Raw genomic sequence first — 16,972 nt, 5'->3', positions numbered from 1 at the left:
TTGTGGAATGCAGCACCACACACCAAGGGACCCACGGCAAAGCCAGCCCACTAGCGAACTAGGTAATAAGCAGAGAGACTTCAGTACCGGCTGTGAAACCTACAGGAGACTGAATCGGTTCCAGCCCCTCAGCTACAGTCTGGGAGTGCAGGCAGAACAGTGACATAGGCAGTTGCCTTTGGATGAGATAGCCTTTGTGGAAGTCCAGATTTCCCGAGGAGAAGTACCAACACTCCATTGGAGGAAAAAGAAAAAAAGGAGTTTGGGTTCACTCAAGTGGGTAAGAGTAACAGCTTGTCTCTGCTGGCATCACCTAATGTTCAGGTATAGCATATGGCTAAATAGATGGCCCGTTATTTCTCCATCTGGGGAAAGGGAGAGCCACTGAGTGACTGCCTGGTTTCTAAATCTGTGCAGGACTCTGATGAAGAGACCTATTTCTCTCACTTCTCATAATGCATCCAGAGCATTACAGAGGGAGTCCAGGTCTGGGGAGAGGGAGCAAGTCAGATAGCAGCATATAAGATTCCCAGGGCATTAAAGGAATGTAGCTCCCGCTGGTCCGTTTTGGACTCTACTAGGAACATGAAAAATCAAGAAGACATGACATCACCAAAAGATCACAATAATCTTCCAGTGACCAAACGTAAAGACGTGAAAATCTAATATTTACACAATGAAGAATTCAAAATAGCTGTTTTAAGGAAACTCAATGAGCTATAAAACACAGAAAAACAGTTCAATGAAATAAAAAAAACAGTATGTGACGAAAATGAGAAATTTAACAAAGAAATAGAAATCACTGAAAAATAAACAAATAGAATTGTGGAGCTTAAGAATTTAATGAATGAAATGAAAAATGCAATAGAGCGCATCAAAAGCAGGCAGATCAAAGAGAAGACAGAATCAACAATATAGACAGGAGCTTAGAAAGAACCCAGTCTGAAGAGAAAAAAGAATAAAAAAGAGTGAAGAAAGCCTACATGATCTATGAGACATCCTGAAAAAACCAATAGCCAAGTCATTAGAGTTCCAGAAGGAAAAGTGAGGGAGAAAGGGGGCAGAAAACTTATTTAAAGAAATAATGGCTGAGAACTTTCCAAACCTGGGAAGAGATATGCACATCAAGTTCATGAAGTTAATAAACAGATTATCCCATTACTTCAACCCAAATTGTCCTTCTCCAAAACACACTGTAATAAACCTATCAAAAATCAAACACAAAAAGAGAAACCTAAAGACAGCAAGAAAAAAAGAAGACTGTAACCTACAAAGGAACCTCCAATGGGACATCAGTGAATTTCTCAGCAGAAATCTTACAGGCCAGGAGAACGTGGGATGATATACTCAAAGTGATGAAACAAAAAATAAAAAAATAAAAAATACTCCATTTGGGGACTCCATGTGGGGACTTCCCTGGCGGTCCAGTGGTTAAGACTCTGTGCTTCCACTGCAGGGGCACGGGTTCGATCCTTGATTGCGGAACTAAGATCCTGCATGCCGTGCGGCGTGGCCAAAAATTTAAAAAAAAGAGAAACAAAACCAAAAAACTCCCTGTGGCGAAGTTACCCTTCCGGAATGAAGGAGAAATAAAGACTTCCCCAGACAAAGGCTGAGGTAATTCATCATCACTAGATCTAACAAGGAATGCTGAAGGAAGTTCTTCAAGCTGAAATGAGAGGAGGCTAACTAGTAATGTGAAACATAAAAAATACACCGATCAAGATAAATATAAAATCAAATTCAGAACACTGCAATATGATGGTGTGTTAACACTTAACACTAGTATAAAGATTAGAACTAGAGTATCAAAAGTAACTACAGCTACTATAATTCGCTGATGAACATACAATATGGAAAGAGGCAAACTGTGACATAAAAAACCATAAAAGGTGGAAGCGTAAAAGGGTAGATGTTTCGTATGAGATTAAAATTAAGCTGTTATCAGAGTAAAACAGACTGTTATAGCTATAAAATGTTTTACGTATCTCATGAAAATCACAAAGCAAAATATTTGAGTAGACTCCCAAAAGATAAAGACGAGGGAGTCAGAAGCATACAATGGTGGGAAATCACCAATTCACAAAGGAATCCAACAAGAGTCAAAGAGGAACAAGAAAACTACAAAACAGCCAGAAAGCAATTAAAAAGATGGCACTAGTAAGTCCTTACATATCCATAATCACTCTAAATATAAGTAGATTGAACTTCTAATCAAAAGGCAAAGAATGACTGGATGAATAAAAAACAAGAGCCAACTATATGCTACCTACAAAAGACTCACTTCAGCTTTAAGAACACACATAGCTCAAAGTGAAAGGATGGAAAAAGACATTCCACAAAGTGGAAACCAAAAGAAAGCAGGGGTAGCTGTATTTATACCAGACAAAATGACCTTAAGTAAAAAACAGTCACGTGAAACAAAGGTCATTATATAAAGATAAAGGGGTCAACTCCTATGAAGAAGACATTAACAATCGGAAATACATATGCACTCAACACCAGAGCAACTAAATATATTAAGCAAATAATACCAGAGCTAAAGGGAGAAACAGACAACAATACAACAATAATAGAGGACTTCGATACCACACTGTCAGCAATGGGTAGGTCATCCAGTCAGAAAATCACTAAGGAAACACTGGACTTGAACCATATGTTAGACCAAATGAACCCAATAGACATATATAAGACGTTCAATCCAACAACAGAATATACATTCTTCTCAAGTACACACAGAATATTCTTAAGGATAGATCATATGACAGGGCACAGAACAGGTCTTAACCAAATTCAAAAGACTCAAATCATACCAAGTATCTTTACTGACACTGGTATAAAAATGGAAATCAACAACGAGGAAACTGGAAAATCCACATATATGAGGAAATTGAACAACATACTCCCGGACAACCAATGAGTCAAAGAAATCAAAAAGGAAATCAAACAATATCTTGAAACCAATGAAAATAGAAACACAACATTACCAAAACTATAGGATGCTGCAAAAGCAGTTCTAAGAGGGAAGTTTATAGTGATAAATACCTACAGTAAGGAAAAAGAAAGATCTTAAATAAATAAATAATCTAGCTTTATACCTCAAGGAACTAGAAAAAGAATAAACCAAGCTCCAAGTTAGCAGAAAAAAGGAAATAACAAAGATCACAGCAAAAATACATGAAATAGAAACTAGAGAAATAATAGAAAAGATTAACAAAACTAAGAGCTGTTTTTAATTAGTTAATTTATTTTTAATATTCATTTATTTATTTGGCTGCACCAGGTCTTAGTTGTGGCATGCAGGATCTTCATTGCAGCATGCAGGATCTTTAGTTGCGGCATGTGGGCTCTTTTAGTTGTGGCATGCAGGATCTAGTTCCCCAACCAGGAGTTGAACCTGGGCCCCTGCATTGGGAGCATGGAGTCTTAACCACTGGGCCACCAGGGAAGTCCCTAAGAGCTGTTTCTTTAAAAGATTTTTTTAAAAAACTGACAAACCCTTTAGCTAAACTAAGAAAAAGAGAAGACTCAATAAATAAAAACAGAAACTAAAGAAGAGATATTACAAGTGATACCACAGAAATACAGCTGACCCTTGAACAGCATGGGTCCACTTATATGCAGATACTTTTCAGTAGTAAATACTACAGTGCTACATGGTCCATGGTTGGTTGAATTCAGGGATGTGGAAGACTCGAGAATATGAAGGGCTGACTGTAAGTTATATGCAGATTAACCCATATGCGAACAAAACAGATAACCTAGAAAACATGGATAATTTCCTAGAAACATACAACTAACCAAGGCCAAATCAGAAATAGTGGTCCAGTGGTGGTCCCTGGTGGTCCAGTGGCTAAGACTCTGTGCTCCCAATGCAGGGGGCCCAGGTTCGATCCCTGGTCGAGGAACTAGATCCCACATTCATGCTGCAACTAGGAGTTCACATGCTGCAACTAAAGGTCCCACATGCCACAACTAAGACCCAGCTCAGCCAAATAAATAAATAAATATCTTTTAAAAGGAATAAATAGAAAGTATGAGTAAACTAATAATGTATAAGGAGAGTGAATCAATAATACAAAACCTCCCAAAAAGAAAACCCCAGACAAGATGGTTTCACTGGTGAATTCTATGAAACATTTAAAGAATAATTAGCACCAACCTTTTTCAAACTTTTTCAAAAAATTGAAGAGGGAACACTCCCAAATACAAGACCAGCATTACCCTGATACCAAAGCCAGATAAGGACACTATGTGAAACAAAAACTACACACCAATATTCCTGATGAACACGGATGCAAAAATTCTCAACGAGATATTAGCAAAATGAATTCAAAAATACACTAAAAGGATCTTACACCATGATCAAGTGGGAGTTTTCCCTGGGATACAAAGATGGTTCAATATATGCAAATCAATAAGTGTGACACATCACATTAATAGAACAAGAGATAAAAATCATATGATCCCCTCAATAGATGCAGAAAAAGCATTTGACAAAATACAACATCCTTTCACGATAAAACTCTCAGCAAATTGGGAATAGAAGGAGGACACCTTAACATAACAAAGGCCATATACTTACTATATGGTTACAGCTAACTTCATACTCAATGGTGAAAGGTTGAAAGCTTCTCTCCTATGATCAGGACGAAGACAAGGGTGCCACTCTAAGCACTCTTGTTCAACACAGTACTGGAAATCCTGGCTAGAGCAATCAGGCAAGATAAAGAAATAAAAGGCATCCAAATCAGAAAGGAAAAAGTAAAACCGTTTATATTTACTGATATGATCTTATATACAGAAAACCCTAAAGACTCAACCAAAAAACTGATAGAACTAACCAATAAATTCAGTAAAGTTGCAGGATATAAAATCAATATATAGAAATCAGTTGTTTCTATACACGAACAACAAACTATCCAGAAAAAGAGATAAAACAGTCTCATCACAATAGCATCAAAAACAACAAAATACTTAGGAATACATTTTACCAAAGAGGTGAAAGAGCTGTACTCTGAAAACTGTAAGACTCCGATGAAAGAAAGTGAAGAGATAAACAAATAGAAAGATATCCTGTTTTCATGGATCAGAAAAATTAACATGTACTGCTGTTATGTGTCAAAGAGGACAGATGTCTGATTCTCCATCCAACTGTTTAATAACTTTTTGACTCCAAGTTAGTAATGTAAGCCTCCTGTGTCTTGACCTTTGGTTTCCACCATTAATCAAAGAGATACAGAACAGTTTTCATGAGAAGGAAAAAAACTAGAGTACTACCACTTCATTACCTGGTGTGGCAGAACCCATAAGGTAGTACCTAGCCCACACTTATTGCAGGACACCTCCTTCCTGATCAGAATCCTGATTAGATTCACAGCAGCAATGCATCCAACCCCAGAAGAGCTACTTGCTTTCCCAGACTGCCTTATGACCAGGGGCAGCCATATGACACAGTTCTAACCCGTGAGATGTAAGTGCAAGTCTTCTAAGGGCTCTTGGAAGGTTCTCATTTTTCTTGATAAAAGAGAAAGATACAGCTGGTGCTCCCTTCTTTTAACTCCCTTCGTCCTACTGTAAAATTGGACAAGAAATCTGGGACTAGAGCAGCCATCTTATACTATAGCACAAAAAAATGAGAGAAAGACCAACATAACTGCAGAAATCCTGAAATCCCTTCGTCCTACTGTAAAATTGGACAAGAAATCTGGGACTAGAGCAGCCATCTTATACTATAGCACAAAAAAATGAGAGAAAGACCAACATAACTGCAGAAATCCTGAAATGAATCAACACCAAGAGTTGCCTACGTCTAGACTTCCTGTTATACAGGAAAAATAATCTAAGATACTTCCAAGTTGAGTCTTCTGTTTATTGTAGCTGAATGCAGGGCTAACACATTCATGTACAGTTTTAGCTCTGGCATGATAACTTTATTCCAAAGCATATGCTTTATTCCTCATAAATGATACTGGAGTATAGTTCTAAGGCTTACGATTACTCACTCTAATTCCTTTTAATACTTGACAAAATTCCATTGTGAAAATAATTTCTCTGCCTTCGCTTTAAGGTATCTTTTCTAGTTCCTAATTTTCTAACTCTCTGTCATCAAAGAGATTTCTAATTTGTTGATGTTGGAACCAAAGTCTCAAGAACAAAGAAAAAAATTTATTATGCTGTAATTCTATTTGGAGAAATTTTAACTGGTTAATCTCATTTAATAATGGTATTATTATAAAGATAATTAATAATTACTGAGCACTTTACCATATGCCTAGCACTAAGTGCTCTATGTGACATTTCAATTCATCTTCACATTACTGAATGATTCTGTTTTTTAGGTGAGAAACCTGAGGCCAGCCCAAGGTCCCATGAGACAACAAGAGACTGAGCTTTTGGGGCTGTAGCTAGACTGTCTAATTCGAAAGTTCCTGGGCCTCCCTATGCTGAGCCCTTGTTGTGAAAATCTTTGCTTGATTCTCTATTTACAGTTTACCTTTAAATTTTTGAAAGGCTTACTACAGCTTTCACTCAATCACACCATATGAATACAATACACATCTTCCACAAAGCACAGAAACAGAACGAGTAGCTAAAGAATTTGGGAGGTTTTTCTCTGACTCAAAGATTAATTTTTAGTAATTGCACTGCAATTAGAAAGAAAATATTCTTTTCCTACATACTAGGCAATTTTCCCAAACAAGGATGCCCCAAAGTGCTATAAAGCAAAACGATGTTGGTATTTCTAATACTTACATGTTTTTCTGTATTTTTTTAAATGAAAGCTGTGTTTGAGGAAATACAACCCTAAAATACAAAAATACAGAAATCATAAAAGAGATTGATCATTAACTTTAAAATTCATGATCTTAACTTCAAATAGAGAGTGGAAACTCTCAAAATAGGTGTTTAGCATGCACAAATAAATAACTCCTAAAGCAAAAGGTAATGCTTGGAACAGGTATTTGTGAACCAAACTTCTGAGTTTGAATAATGCACCAGGAGAGCTTGTGAATAAAATCACTTATTATACTCCTCACATAGGTGGGCACTTGTGACACCCTATCTAATTCAATCCTGATAACCCTATAACAACATTATCATCCCCGTGTTATAGACAAAGAAATTAAAGCTAACAATGACTTGTCTACATTTTTAAAGATAATAAAAATAGCTTTTTAACCCACATTTTGTGTATGTGCGATACACAGATTATACACTCCAGAATATGTGCAAATATATAGATACCAGTAATGACAAGTATATGTATACACAGGCACATATATACACATCAGCAAGTAATTCTTTCATAGGAAAGGTTTTAACAAATCTTTTTAATCCAGGGCACAGGTTGAGGAAAGTATATTTTGTAATCTCAGATCTCCCAGGGGAAGATGCTCTGTGACAGTTTACACATATGAAGTAGGTGGGCTTGGTTTTCTAACACTTTATTTTCAAACAAAAATGCATAAGCAAAAGTACCCCAATCATTACCTCAAAGTGAATTACTAAAGGAGAAAAGGGGGAAAAAGTTGTATGTTTTGACAGTAAAGAATTAGATGGTGGGGCTTCCCAGGTGGCGCAGTGGTTGAGAGTCCGCCTGCCGATGCAGGGGACATGGGTTCGTGCCCCGGTCCGGGAAGATCCCACATGCCGCGGAGCGGCTGGGCCCGTGAGCCATGGCCGCTGAGCCTGAGCATCCGGAGCCTGTGCTCCGCAACGCGAGAGGCCACAGCAGTGAGAGGCCCGCGTACGGCAAAAAAAAAAAAAAGAAAAAAAAGAATTAGATGGTGGGGGAACATCTACCCTCACTAGCAGTATTTTCAATAAACAGAAGAAGGATCATTACCTATACTAAATATGTGTCAAGGAAATGCTGTTTGATTAGATGTTTGAAAATAGTTCATTCTTTTAAAAATAGGTATATATTTACATAATCAGGTCTGTTTCTGTTTTTCTTGTTTCAAACTCAGTAACACTATTAATAGAAAATATTCTAGACTACATATCCTAAACACATACATCTGTCCAATTCTGATATACTTATTTTGTGTCATAAAAATTAATTGATAATCTGCTGTGTATACTCTGTAGGGGATATATATATCATAACCACAAAAGAAGTTTGGAATTGCCATAAAGAACCAAGGACAGCTGCTTAGTAATGGTATATTAATAAACTGATTATAAGGGCTCAAAGCATACACAATTATAGTTATAAGGTTAATAGGACTTTGTGGTCAAATTATATTTATTTTTGGAAAGCTCTCGGTGAAAAACTAGGTTTCATTTTTGATTAAACAATTGTTGCACGGTATTAGCTAAAATCTAGGGAAGAGAAACATTTTCCGAAAAGGAAACTCAGTTTGTTATATTCAATTCTATTCAAGTAGAATTGGCTCAAACCTATTCTGGCCCTAGCAGACTCCTAGGTGGCCACCCTACAGAATATAGGCCTCACCTGGGACACCCATGAAGTATATTACACAGTCTTATATTAGGTTAGAAGATTGTCTAGAGGACCTAGGTCATGACTCATATAACATTCTAGATACAGAAGAGATTTTAAAGATAAAATGATGCTATTAAATAATATATAAAAATGATTCTAATAAAAAAAAGTTTTTTATTTCAGTACACTTATTCACTCAACATTCTAAGTATCTATTCTGTCCTAGCTCAGTATCAAGTGTGGAGATAGTTTTTAAAATAATAATAATAATTCAAGCATAGGTAAGAAAAAATTCCTGTCTCTAAGAGTCAAGTGGGGAAGAGAAACAAAAATGAATCAGTCAGCCCTCACTAACCACGGATTAAACCTTCAGAGCTCCTGTTTGGGGGTTCAAGCATAAGCAGGCAAATCTGAAGATCCATGTCATGATATACAACAATTTTCAATTTTGCTGAGGCCCCAATAAAAAGAGCACGAGTTGACAGAACTGTGGGCAGAGAGTTTAGCTGACTTTCCAACATCCAATAATCCTTTTTCACCTTCCCCACCATCAGCAAGCGTGTTAGTGTCCCCACTGCAGAGATGTGAGTGAGGAAAGTATGGTACGGAATTTAGAAATCTGAGAACATACCCACATGAATACTGCATGTTTGCCTATATTTTCCTCAGAAGGAAAAGGCACAAGAATAAGCATTTCTCTAAGAAGGAAAAAGTAAAGGATATGCAATATTTTTTTATAATCCACTAAAGATATAAACCTTTAAGCAATTTTTCATTATCACATTGTATGCTATAGTGACAAAAAACAGGATACATAATAATGCTAATATAGCTATCATTAACTGAACTCTTAAACTACTTACCTATATATTAGTAATTATGTGTAACAAGGTACTAATTGTATCAGTATTAGGCACCCTTTTGAGTGCTCCAAATGTATTAACTTAAACACCATAACAACCTAATGAGGAATGGGTTGTTCTACAACTATATTATTATCAACTTTCAACCAATATATTATATTAAGAACTTCAATTACCTTTTCAACTTAACCGTTTACTACAAGCTGATGAGATAAATGCTATTATCCTATGTTAATGGGCATTGTTCTAAGTGTTTAAATGCATTAATTAAATAGTCATAATCTATTAGGAAGGTACTATCATTGCCCACATTACTTGCCCAAAGGCTATAGCTAATAAGTGGCAGAAAAGTAGGAGTCAAACCCAGGTCTATCCAAGTTCTCACCTGCTCTATACTCCACGTTATTCCCAACAGATGGGAAATGCTGATTTGCAATATTTTTGTAGTCTCCCCTACATAATCTTCCCCTTATGCTTTTATGTCAATATCTTTCCATATCAGGAACTGAAAACTGGCTGGAGGTTAAAATTAAAAGAAAATTCAACAAGCTCTATGTAGAGCAGTGCTCCTCCAATATAATGGGCATATGGACTGTCTGACCTGGGAATTTGGTTAAATGCAGGTTCTGGTTCTTTAGGTGTAGGGTGGAAGCCGCATCTTCTAACAAGCATTCAGGAAAGGCTGATGTTTTGGGTCCACAAATCTCACTTTGAGGAGAAAGGCTGTAGAGTATATTCCCTCCCTCATCCCCATTTTAGCTCATCTGAACGAAAGAAAAATTATTGGGTCGGCCAAAAAGTGCGTTTGGGTTTTTCCGTAAGATGTTACCAAAAAACCCAAACAAACTTTTTGGCCGACCCCATGTATTTTCTGGGCAACTGAAAAGTGCTATTTCCTTATGCTTCCATGATATAGTATGACATTCAACAAATTTTGAAGTGAAAAGCAAAAATACAGAAAATTAAGTGAAAAAGTATAAAATGAAGAATTTCCAACAACTCAAGATAATGTCAAGTTATAGATTCCAAGTAAAAATTCTCTTTATCTTCATTTTTGTATGGAAAAAGTTTTAAAATCCTTAGGACCCATCAAGTCCTTTAGAACTGGCTCCAATCTACCTTTTCAGCCCCGTTACCACCTAATGTTCTCCCTCCTCTGCAGTCAGATTCTACTCCCTGCCTTTCCCTTCACGCAGCGCTCCCCCTTAGCCTGGCAAAGCCCCACTGTTGGATTCATTAGCAGAAGCCACTGGACCGAGGTGGCTCCAAAGCCCTGGCAGTGTAGTGAGCAAACCAAAACCTGAGCCCGTAGATGCCTCAAGGTTATGAAATCAAAACACCAAGGACAACCAAGCACAGACAGCTAGGCTTTAAGCTACAGCCAATCAAGAATGTCCTTGCTTTGCTTCCACACTTCTTCTACAGAGCTGACCCTTAAAGAAGACAGGTTTGTTGAACTGCCTGGGTCCACCGCATGGGGATTTTTTTCAACAGTGAATACTACAGTACCACACAATCCCTAGTTGGTTGAATCCACGGATAAGGAACCACAGATATGGAAGAAATTCAGTACAGAGGAACGACCTATGCAGAATTAAGTTATGGGGACATTCGACTGTCCGGAGGATCAGTGCCCCAACCCCCTCACTGTTCCCCTGGCTCGTCGGAAAAATGCTCCTAAACCATTTCCAGTTTGGCGCTGCCTGATTCAAATCCATTTGTGCTCACTAAGCTCTTAACACTTGTAATATGCCTCAGTTTATCTTTTGACAGTTCCGCTGTCAGAAGAGGACATTGAAGGAGACCCTTGACAGCCCCCAGGAGGTCCCCTCATTAAAACAGGCCAAGTTCAATGAGATGACTTATTTTGCAAACAAATTAGCCTTACTTTGATTATCTTTAAAAGAAATGAGGGTGACTGTAGAGAAAAAAAATTATGTTTCAGTAGAAAATTGTAACACAACCATGTGCATATCAGATTTTAGTCCTGTTCATTGTCTTTGAGGTTTGCTATATACCTGTAAACTGGACTGGATCCTGAATTCTTCTAGCTTCTTCAAATATCTGGCTATGACTCTCCAAACTATCTATAATATTTCCAGTTTTCTCCCACCTTTCTGATCTGGAATCACTAAGAACAAAGATTGCCCTTGAACTTCCTTGAAAGGCCCCTCCTCAAACCCAGATGGAAGCCAAATTTCAGGACCCTGAACCTTAGATCCACATCCCTCAACTAAAAAGGGCTCCTCCGGACTCTTGGAACTGCACACCAGGTGAAGATCTGAAGTGAAATTGACCAGGGAGGTTCCTCCCCAGAAGCAGATGGCATCTCCCAAGATCCCAGAACAAGATCTTCATCTCCAATATAAAAACCTTCATTCCTTTTGCCTCTTCACTACTTGCTTTTTCTCTCTGCTAATGCACAAGAAGATAATGCTCCTTAGCTCTGGCAACTATCACTGAATCTACTGCCAAGGCCACAGCTGCACAACAAGAGTCACTGGGCTTTCTTGCTAAGGTGGTTCTAGATAATAGAATTGCTTAGATCACTTACTGGCTAAACAAGGAGTGTGCACCAAAGCAAATACTTCCTGCTGTACCTGGATCAACCCCTCTGATATTTTAGCAAATGTAAGAAATTAGCAAATAAGCTACTTGGCTGAAACAGGTTGATATCCCTTCAGGTATATCCTTTGATTTATTTGATACCAACTGGTTTGGTTCATGGGGGCCCTGGCTTAGGATTAGCCTTCAGTCTCTGTGTTATCGTCCTCACAGTCGCCATCAGTCTCCCTGGTGGGCTACATTCTCTCAACCGTCTTAAACGCATGTTCACAGCCATCAGCAGTACATCAGGTGGTCTCACTGCTCTTGGAGAAACAGAAACAAGTGAACAAAGAGATGAACAGCAAAAACAATTCTTCCATGGACCTGACACCACAACCTGTGAGTTTCACAATGAGACAAGGGCAACTTAATTCTGATGGTGACCCAGAGTGGCGCTTATACACCATTCGAGATCAATCTCACGTATGACAGCGTGACCAAAAGGGGTATTGTTAGATTAATTAAACAAGGAGACCATTGGGCTGAGGTGGCTCTACTGCCTTGGCAGCCTCTGTAAGCAAACCAAAACCTAAGCCTGTAAATGCCTCAAGGTTACAAAAGCAAAACCTAAGGACAACCAATCACAACGAGCCAACTGGGCTTTAAGCTGTAGCAACTGGATTCCTGACCCTCAGAAACTATGTGAGATAATAAATGTTTATTAACTTATTAAGTTTGGGGATCATCTCTCACATAGCAATAGATGGATAGTACAGTGGCTTCTCCCTTGAGTGCCCTCTTAGCCCCAGGAATGGGGCTGCTCCTCGTATCGGCTATTCCTCTATCCTTTAGAGTTCTCTTTACTTCTTATGAGGCAACCACTCGTTACTCCAATCTCTTTATGCTTAGGAATAATTCTTCATATGAAACCTTCCCTACCAAATCACTGTGTGGTTTCTGTCTCCTGAGTGTATCCTTGACGATACAGCAGATAAACCTGGCGCTGCTGATCGGAGAAGCACTCTGAGAAACACTGGTGTACATCAACCATGATTCAGCTCCTGAAGTTCACGGCCACAACGAAATCAAGCAAAAAGAAGGGAAGAAAAGGCTATTAGAGAAGTAGCTAACAGTGCTGACTTTAGATACCTTCCAAATTTAAAAAACAAAAACAAAAAAAGCTGCTATTACACTGGTTCACTGCTTTTCATAGTATCTGGACCGATGTCGTCAAAATGTTACTAAAGCCTACTTACAGAAACATAATTCAGTGAAGTAGACTTGATCTGGTTTTAGAACTGGAGGTGAATTTTACTGATTGATTACACCACAACACATACACAGCTAACCTAAACGGGATCAAATAAGTGACTTAAAGAATACTTGGCAATAAAGTCACTGTGTTGGTAGATTTTACGTAATCTTTTCTCACTAACAGCACACACCATCATGATAAAATTATTCCTCAATGCCTAATTTACAAATTACACTCTGTATTAATTTCCTAGGGTGCCGAAACAAATTGAGTGGCTTAAAACAACAGAAGTTTATAGTCTCACAGTTCTCGAGGCCATCAGTCCAAAATCAAGGGTTGGCAGGGCCATGTTCCCTCTGAGACTCCGGGCAGAATCCTTCCTTGCCTCTTCTAGTTCCTGGTGTTTGCTAGCAATCTCTGACATTCCTTGGCTTACAAATGCATCACTCTAATCTCTGCCTCCATCATTCCATGGCCATTTTCTCTCTCCCTGTGTGTCTCTGCCTCTCTTCTAAGGACACTAGTTTATATTGGATTAAGAGCCTACCTTACTCCAGCATGACCTTACTTTAATTACATCTAACATAACCTTATTCCCAAGAGTCACATTCTGACATTCCACAGGTCAGGACTTCATCTTTTGGGGAGACACAATTCAACTCAAAACACCCTCATTTTCATGAAACTTCATGTCTATCAAAACAAATGCAACTTAGAACTTTGACAACTTTGACAATAGAACTTTGACAACTTCTATTTTAATTACATTCTTAATATTCTAAGAATTAAAGACGTAATAATCCCAATCTATCAATACAGAAGGCAGGGGAACTTAATTCATGTTCATTTTATTTTACGACTTCCCTAAATCTAAGCATTCTCTTACCTTAAGTGGGGTCTGGCTGCTTGCTGCTCTAAAACCAATACTCTAGAGGCAAGGCTGGTGGAAATGAAAGTTTGCTTTATTTTGGAGGCTGGCAAACCAAGGGAGGGGGGAGGGGGTACTCGTGTCCAAAGGCTGACACCCCCCGCCCCCAAGGATGACCAGTGGGTAGGAGCTTTTAAAGGCGAGTTTCTGGGGTGTGTAAGTGGAAGCAGGGGGCTACGTGCAGAACAGCACAGGCAGCTCTGACAGGCATCCTGAAATTGGTCATGTGGTGGTCTGACCAACATCATCTTGTTTTAAGAACCCTTAGTTTTCAGTTCCAGGGTCGGTTTGCTCCGATTTCTTTGAGGCCAGTTCTCAGAATTGTGGCAGGTGATGTCATGGCTACAGTCTGGTCATCATGTAGTTCACTTCTTCCACCTGGTGGGGCTTTCCATCTCTACAAAACAGCTCAAAGGACACGGCCCAGAATACTATCTACAGCCCCTGAGGAGGAACTAAAGGTCCTTCACTTTGCTTCATGACTAAACTACTATTATTTTGTCCTGTTTTATTGCTTTCCTTTGCTTCTGCATTTTCTCACTTCTCTAATTCAATTTATTCTTTGCCTGCAGTTTTTCTACAGACGAAAGGTGGGCTGAGGACATGGGCGGGGGGCCGCGGTGCGGACCACAGGGTCCTGCTCCATTTCATATCCACCTTTCAAAATCAGAAATTCCTCTCTCCCTTTAATGTGCTCTCATTTTCATGTTCAAGAACATGAAAAAACTCTTCCCCTTTCCTTTAGCATATAAGAACGACCACTGGCATGGGTCCCCCACCCTGACTTATTTTAATTGTTTAATTGCATGGAGATATCACAAGCCCCATTAGTTATTTGTGGCTTAATTTTCTTTTACATAAGCCCGTTTGGTGTGTAGTTGACGTCAACATTATGTTTACTGGATATAAAAGGTTAAAAAGAAAAACATGTAATTTCAGAACCAGTGTTTATCTCCTTCTCTGAGGTAGAAAATGAAACTCAACTGTTCTCACCTCTTTACTGTTCTCAGGAAGACTCAAATAGTGGTTCCTTTCACTTATCTTTAAACTGCAGTAGCCTCCTTACTCTAAGGATAATATTGAGACAGCAACTGATATTATGTATGAGTGACAGATTTTTCAAATGTTTGCCAGAGACTTATTTTTACTACAAAGGATTTAAACACCAAGTCACAAACAAAACAGAAATATATGTGAAAACAGAAGAAATCCAGAGAAAAAATCAGTGCTGACATATGAATTCTAAACCACGAGCACTGACTTTTCCAGGGGAAGAATGAGGATGCATTTATTCGGGGCTTTACCAGGTACCACGTAAGGCAGTTTGACAGACCGCTTGATATACTTTAATTCAATCACTAACATCCCTGTAAGTTAGGAATTGTTCTCCAGATTTGAATTACATACAAGAAAAGCGAGTTTAGAGAAGTCACTTGCCTAAGATTCCATGTTCAGACCAATAACAGCTCTTTCAAAATTGCCTTCATTGGGGCGAACTAATGCCTTTTCAAACACAAAATACATGGGGAGCCAGGGAGGTAAAGTGGGAGTTGGAACAGAGATCAGTGGAAACACAGGAACCTAACCAGTGAATGCGCGGCTTTACCAAAACGAGAACAGCTGTGCCGATATTCACGTATTCCTTTCCGTCCACCTTCCCCCTACCGAGTTAGCTTGTTCACACGTATTCCATTTCCGACTCCTGGGCGCACATAGCAGACCCATTACAGTGACACTACTGTGTACAAACAAGGCCTTTTGGTTGCTGTTCCCAAGCCCTACATTCCAAGGGCAGGGGACCGGAGGCCAGGGCTGACGATAAGCTCGGCCCCAGGGAAAGTGCCAACAGGCGGTCAGCGGGTACGCTTTACAGCTCTGGGGGCGGGCCCTCGATGGTAAACAAATCTGCACCTCAACAGACCCCGAAGACCTGGCCCGCACTTCCGAGAGCCCCGAAAGAGCGTATTTCAAAGGCACGAGGGGCCAGGAGGCGCCTACCAGGAGGAAAGCGGCTAACAACGCAGAGCTCCACAGCCTTCCAGGGCCACATCGCCCGGGAAGGACCGCAGCTCGAAGCCCGCGCGCTGGGAGCTCGCCGGCCCCGGACCGCCCAGCGGCGGAACCCAGGGCCTTGACCCAGGAGCAGCGCGCGGCGCGGGTGGGTGACTTCCGCGCGGCGAGGGGGCAGCGGGTGGACGCTACCACCGCCGGCGCTCCCCTCCCCCAACGCCTGGCGCGGCCCGAATCCGGCCGCCGGTCGCCGACTCACCTTCCCATCGCTGTGGAAGGGGAGGCCCAGCTCGTCGGGAGTGAGCTGGGAGCGAGCACGTGGCGGCTCCTCGGCCGGCACAGCGGCGGCGGCCTCGTAGTCCGGGAAGGGGTTGGGGAACGCCCGCTCTTCCATATCCGCGTCCCCGCCCAACTGCAACTTAAGCCTCCGGGACATGGTCTCGCCCATGTCGGCCGCGCGCCCTGCCCTCCGCGGGGCCGCGCGGTACGGCGAGCGAGCGGGGACAAGCCTCCTCCGAGGCGCTCGGGCCCGGCCGCGGACGGGTCTCAGGCAAGCCCTAAGGAAGGCGGCGGGCGCCCCGCCCCGGCCCGGCTCTAGACGTGCCCTCGGGGAGGCTGCGGCGGTTCGCAGTCACCGGGGCGCCGCGGTAGCGGGGTCCCCTCCGAGGAGTAGGCTCTGGCCAGCGGCGCCGCAAGGGCAGCGTCTCCGGGGAGGGCGCTGTCCCTCCCAGTCATCCCGCCGTCGGGGGGGAGGGGGGTCTGGAGGAGGAGCCACCGCCTTTTTTTTTTTTCCTTTTAGGTTTTAAGTCCCTTTGTTTTGAATAAACGGGTATCTTTGGTAGCAGCATGTAATGTGAAAGCATCCTTAATCACCTAAATATTTCATTGACCGCCCCCCCCCAGGCTCGTCCAATATT

General features: G+C 40.7%; 1 protein-coding gene across 2 annotated transcripts in view; it reads right to left on the bottom strand.

Annotated features, from left to right (window-relative positions):
• Nucleotides 1–16,741, bottom strand: part of LANCL2 (LanC like glutathione S-transferase 2) — a 60,703-nt gene extending 43,962 nt beyond the window's left edge. The window contains exon 1 of one of the 2 annotated variants that reach the window (XM_060020120.1): nt 16,315–16,741. In XM_060020120.1, the coding sequence (XP_059876103.1) occupies nt 16,315–16,503 (189 nt within the window). In that variant the 5' untranslated portion in view covers nt 16,504–16,741. The remainder of the gene's footprint in view (nt 1–16,314) is intronic. The other variant, XM_060020119.1, reaches the window with a different exon arrangement.
• Nucleotides 16,742–16,972: the final 231 nt, after the last annotated feature.

This window comes from Delphinus delphis, chromosome 9, assembly GCF_949987515.2.
Source record: "Delphinus delphis chromosome 9, mDelDel1.2, whole genome shotgun sequence".
NCBI classification, from domain to species: domain Eukaryota; kingdom Metazoa; phylum Chordata; class Mammalia; order Artiodactyla; family Delphinidae; genus Delphinus; species Delphinus delphis.
The sequence above is the reverse complement of the archived record's forward strand: the minus strand, read 5'-3'. Positions and strand labels throughout refer to the sequence as shown.